Here is a 6,000-nt window from a genome sequence, read left to right as displayed (position 1 = left end):
TTTTGTATTTTTAGTAGAGATGGGGTTTCACTGTGTTAGCCAGGATGGTCTTGATCTCCTGACCTCGTGATCCGCCCACCTCAGACTCCCAAAGTGTTGGGATTACAAGCGTGAGCCAGATTCTTCTACTTCTTTTTTGCCCCTCATACTCCATATATAATCCATAAGCAAATCCTGTTGACTCTAATTTTTTTTTTTCACCATCTTGGCCAGGCTAGTCTGGAACTCCTGACCTCATGATTCACCTGCTTCAGGCTCCCAAAATGCTGGGATTACAGGCGTGAGCCACTGCGCCCAGCCGACCCTATTTTTAAGATATATCCAGAACCAGCCCACTTGAAAACTATCCAGTATCTATCTGCCCTGCTGCTACTTGTGTCTAAGTCACCATCATCTCCTATTTGGAAATTATCAAGAGCCTCCTAACTGGTCTTCTAGCTTTTTGCTACCTGTGGTCAATTCTGTATGCAGCAGCCATGTGATCCTGTTGAGATGTAAGCCCAAGTATGACCTTCCCCTGTTCAGAACCCTCCAGTAGCTTCCCATGTCAAGTAAAAGCCAAAGACTTTACAATGGTCTGCAAAACTCCTCATGATCTGACTCTTCTCTCTCTTGTGTTTTCCTTTATTTTTTTTAATGTATTTTTAATTTTTATTTTCTTTAGAGACAGGGTATCAGTTTGCTACCCAGGTTGAACTGCAGTGGTGTGATCACAGCTCACTATAACCTTGAACTCCTGGGCTCAAGTCATCCTCCTGCCTCAGCCTCCTGAGTAGCTGGGAATATGAGCATGCACTATCACGCCAGCTAATTAAAAATATATATATTTTTGTAGAGATAGGGTCTCACCATGTTTCCCAGGCTAATCTTAAACTTCTGGCCTCAAGCAATCCTCCTGCGCTGGCCTCCCAAAGCACTAGGATTACAGGTGTGAGTCACTGCACACAGCTGTGCTTTCCTTTCTCACCTGTCACCTGCTCTTTTCCAAGCTCACTCCCATCTGCAGATGCTCTTGCTCCCTCAAAGGGACTGGTTAATGTTTGTACCTGGTGGTGTCACCTTTAGAGGAAGTTGCTGAATCCAGAGTGACAATTTTAGGCAAAACCAAGTGGAAATATGACTATTAAATTTGTGCTCCCAAATTCCTTACACTTGACTGAGTTGAACTAAGAGTTTGTGTATATATGCATATGTGTGTGTGTGTGTATGTGTGTCTATGTGTTCACAGACTGCAGAGTACAAGGGGAAAGAGAAAGTCCTCTACCAAAGAAGCCATCACAAGCAGAAGCAAGTCTGGAGCCAAGAGAATTGTCTTGGACCAAGAAGTCCTCCCAAACCTTCTCTTGAACATCCCCAATTTTAGACTCTGGGTAATGACAGTGGGTTCAGGAATTATAAAGGAAAAAGTCAGACAGCATGGTGGGAAAATGCTGCACATGATGTGAGAGGGCATGGTTTGCCCCAGCCCTGCCACCTACCACCTGCGTGACCTTGGACAAGTCACATCTCCTACCCAGATCTTGATTTTCCCATTGGCAAAGCTGGAGGTTTGTACTGAACAATTGCTATGGTTTCTTCCCACTCCAAATTGCTAATATGCTAACACCTTTGAAAACAAGCAGTCTTGGTGCTGGCTAACAACTTCAGGAATGCAACACTGAAAAGGTGTGCCCAATGGTGCAAAATCAAACCCTATTTTAGATGAACATTCTTAACAGAAAAAAAAAAAAAAAAACTTTGGTTTTTTGCCTGCTTACGCAACTCCAGGACTTTGCTTTCTTGAATCTTATTAGCTCCCACAACAACCCTGGGCATCATCCTCCCGTTTCATAGGAGGAGGAACTGAGACTTGGAGAAGAAAAGTCACTGCTTAAGGTGACCCAGAGTCAAAGCCTGCCTGGCCCTGAAGAATAAGCCATTTAAAGACATTTGCAGGAAATCCTTATTCTGTTTTGAGATTGTCTTCCCCCAATTTATCACTTGATAAATTTGGATTGTTGTTACATACTACAATTTCTTAGAGGAGGATATATGTGCATTGTTTTAAAATTCTCTTAAAATGCATTTCTTTATGCATATGCCCACTAATATGCATAATTCTATATAAATACAAAAATCATCTGATCCTATACATACTTTTCTAAATGGACTTTTTTTTTGCTCCCTTTTTGCTTGGCTCTCTCTCTTTCTTCTTCCTCTCACTTCAGCATCCCTTCTCCTCAGATAACCCATGTAACAGTTGAGGGTGTAGCCTGCCAAATTTCCCTCCGTTTCACCCAACCCTGCACAGACCCACGTGTACATAGACATATGGGGATGTCAGTGTTCCCTTTACAAAACGGCATCACATAAGACATGTTTTCCTGTGTCTCGATTTTCTCACTCAATAATACTTCCTGGGAATTGCTCCAAGTCATCTGGTATGTATTTAATTCATTATTTTTGATGGCTGAAAAATATTCCCTGGTGTAGATATAAGGAAATGTTTTCTGATAGACATAATTATAGGATCACCAAAATGTGGGCCCTACAGACTTACACAAAGCTCTGGCTTTGGAAGGACACGCAGCGGGCTGCTCCTGCTAGAAAGGGGGGAAGGTGTCCAGCCAGAGTAAAGGCAAAAGCAGAGAAAAATGAGCAGAAAGAACTGATGCATATTCAAAACTATGTATAAGTGCACATCTGTGAACACTGTGTATCAGAAAAATGCCACAGAGAATGGGGTCACCAAAATGCTCATCACGGTGGCCACCTCTGATGGGCAGGGCTGTAGCGAATTTTTACTTTCTTTTACATACGTTTCTGTATTATTTGAATTTTTATGGTTGTGTATTAGATATGCTACTGGGATAAACAATAAAGATGTTTTCAGTTAAAAAATAAAGGTCTTTTTGTATGACTTTTCACCCAAATCCTGAGGCTATTAGTGATAAATGAGAACTGGTCAGGAAGGTCAACAGCACATGCAAAAGAGGGGTCAGAATGGAAATAGCTGGGAGATGGACATTTGGAGTTACTGCGTATATGAGAGATTGAGATTAAATTCATTTGTAATTCATGCAACTCCACATATGGCTAATGTGGTGGCAGGAAAGGAATTGTGGATGTTACACACAGTGTTAAGCAAGTGGTTTTATAATACAGAATGTAGGTGCCTTCTAGAATGAGACCATGTGAATTGTCACCACGATTAAACATGCCTACAAAGTCCCCCTTCTGGACGAAAGTGATATTTCTGCAGGAGACAGGTTTTCATCCAGCAGAGACCATAGGCTTGAGAACTGCAGGCAGGCAGGGGTGAGCTAGGGCATGACTTCAGAGAGCTCCTAGGCTGACACCCCTGCCATCGTTCCTCTACCCTAGACCCTATAGAGCATCCAGCTCTCCTCCCAAAGGGCAACGTGAAGCACAAGGAGGAGAAGGGTAACTGCTGGAGGCCACACAGTTGACCAGGAGACAGTGCTAGTATCCAGGGGCCTGGAACCCCTGCAACCCCTTCACTTCAGGAAGAGCCCCTTCCCCACAGATATCTCTTCCTTCCCCTCCAGCTCTGGTGACAGCCAATGACAGGCTGCATTCCTGAGGCTGGAGGGAAAGATGTTTCAATTAGGAGAGGTTTCTTCTTCCATAGGATGGAAAATTCTACAACTCGAGCCCAGGACCGTGGGATGGGAAGCTTACAGTTGGGCCTTTGCCTTCCTTTCCTCCTAAGACAGGAAAGCGCCAGGTGGTGCTGAGAACTCTCTCTCTTGGCCAACATTGTGGGATTAAGGGTAATGTGAGGGTGACTATTTTATTTTGTTTTGTTTATTTTGGGAGGTTTGCAGAGGAGCAGTATCAGCAGACACAATCCCTGTGAATGGGAGGTAGTACTGAGCCATGGAAAGGGCTTAGGCCTGGCCCTGACTTGCTCAGTGAGTCATTCACTTTTCTGGGATAGTCTCCCAGCTGTCAAATTCTCATCAGTACTGGTCCTAGCAGGCACACAGAGCAACTCCTACAGGATTGATTGTACTTGAGCTGAGCTTTCTCTAAAAGAGCAGCAAATAATGCCATAGCTCAAGAGGGAAGTTGCTATGAACAGAGTTGTATCTCCCCAAATTTATACGTTGAAGCTGGAACCCCCAATGCAATGGTATTTGCAGATGGGGGACTTTGAGAGATAATTAGGTTTAGATAAGGTCATGAGGGTGGGGCTTTTATGATGGAATTAGTGCCCTTACATGAAGAGGAAGAGAAACCAGATCTCTCTCTCCACCATGTGGGGACACAGAGAGAAGGTGGCCATATGCAGGCCAGAAAGACAGTCCTCCAAGAACTTCACCATGCTAGAACCCTGATCTCAGACTTCCAGCCTCCAAAGCTGTGAGAAATAGCTTTCTGTTGTTTAAGCCACCCACTGTCTGTTATTTTGTTATGGCAGTCTGTGCAGAGGTCAGAACCTCTTCTGCCAAATTCCCAAGGAGTTGCTTGGTCTGGGGGAGCCAAATCCAGCGAGCTGCAGGTTGGACGAATGTGGCTTTGAGAAGCTTGGGCTCCCGAGGGCCAGAGCCCGTAGCTGAGGGCTCTGCCTGGGTCCAGCCTGGCTACTGCAGACAGAGGTTACCTGTGCAGACAGAGGTTACCTTTCCTTGTACAGGGAAGGCTTTAGGGTGTGGTATGAGCAGGGCCAGCCCCAGGGAGAGATGCAGATGTGGAGGGTCCATGGTGGTTCTGGCCCTGTGAGCTGTGTACTCAGCTTTTACTTACTCTTTGGCAAGCCTTGACCTTGGATTTCCCTTTCCAACCTACCCTGCCCCCTTCTCAGCACCTTTCCTGCCTTCCAGAGCCTCAGGGTTCTTTCTGGCTTCCAGTTTGGCTACCAAGGGGTTTTAATTAGACAAATTGATGACTGTGACTATGTTGCCCAGGTAACTAAGACCCTTAATCTTCCAGAAATGCCTGAGTCTCCAGAAGGTTCCAATGGGAGAATGCAAAGCCCCTTATCTGGGGTACTGTGAGGCAGATGGACCATTGGATTACCCTACGTTGTCTCTGGTCCCTACTCTGCCCACATGGATGGTGGGTTTTCACTATGACCGTGTAAAAAGCAGGCTTCAAAGCTGTGTTTCTTTGTTATTTTAGATTGAAGGAAGGGGAAGGCAAGGGAAGTCTCTGCTCTGTGGCACTGTTTGACTTTCTCAGTATTCTTCCAAGGAAGCATCCCTGGATTCAAAGACTAGATGCACCCAAGGTCATCTGGCCTACTCCCCTGCCTCTGACAGTAGATGCATAATCCAGATAGCTTCAGAACCATACAGGTGTCTCTTCCCTTCCTGCCTTCTAGGCCTCCTGAATGGGGTAATCTTGACCTTGAAGAATATACCTCCTCACACCCTGCTCTCTTGCCCACGTTCCAGCTCAGTCCCTGCCCTATGCTGAGGGAGGGGCACTTCCGCGGGGAAAGGCTCAGTACATACACATTGCCATACTCCATCTCGGTGATGGTGATGGTCTTGACGTGCCAGACAAGCTCCCTCTTGGGGATGAACCGGTCTTCCCTGGCGAGGTGGCCCACGCAGAGGGAGGCAATGTCCCCCAAGTAGACGCTGTCAAACTCAAATGTGTCTGTGGTCCCCCTGCAGGAAACAAAGGTGTGGTCTTTGCCCACTGGAGCAGGTAAGCATTTGTTGGGGGCCTGCTGCATTCCAAGCACTGGGCCAGGAACAGGGATGGGATGGCAAGCAGGACCTCACGGCAGTCCTGGGGGCTTTGAGGGGTTCAGTTCAGTTTGGGACCAAGACAATCACAATGAAAAAGCCCCACTAGCTGCCTGGTCCAAGCACCAAAGAATGGTGACATCGTTATGCAGGATGGAGATGGTGAGGGTGGTGAGACTTGGAGAGCAGAGGGAGGAGGGGAAGGGAAGAGTCCCCTGAAACAGACATGTCTTAGCAAAGTCATGGGTGGGAATAGTGGGGTATGGACGTACAGATATTTCTGGGGGAATGCTGGCTTGGA

General features: G+C 46.2%; 1 protein-coding gene across 5 annotated transcripts in view; it reads right to left on the bottom strand.

Moving 5' to 3' along the window:
- Nucleotides 1–6,000, bottom strand: part of LOXHD1 (lipoxygenase homology domains 1) — a 193,563-nt gene that overhangs the window by 1,400 nt on the left and 186,163 nt on the right. For all 5 annotated transcript variants that reach the window (XM_011978077.1, XM_011978078.1, XM_011978079.1 and 2 more), the window contains one exon: nt 5,460–5,618. In XM_011978077.1, coding sequence (XP_011833467.1) covers nt 5,460–5,618 — 159 coding nt within the window. The remainder of the gene's footprint in view (nt 1–5,459; nt 5,619–6,000) is intronic.

This window comes from Mandrillus leucophaeus, unplaced genomic scaffold (genome assembly GCF_000951045.1).
Source record: "Mandrillus leucophaeus isolate KB7577 unplaced genomic scaffold, Mleu.le_1.0 Scaffold189, whole genome shotgun sequence".
NCBI lineage: Eukaryota > Metazoa > Chordata > Mammalia > Primates > Cercopithecidae > Mandrillus > Mandrillus leucophaeus.
The sequence above is the reverse complement of the archived record's forward strand: the minus strand, read 5'-3'. Positions and strand labels throughout refer to the sequence as shown.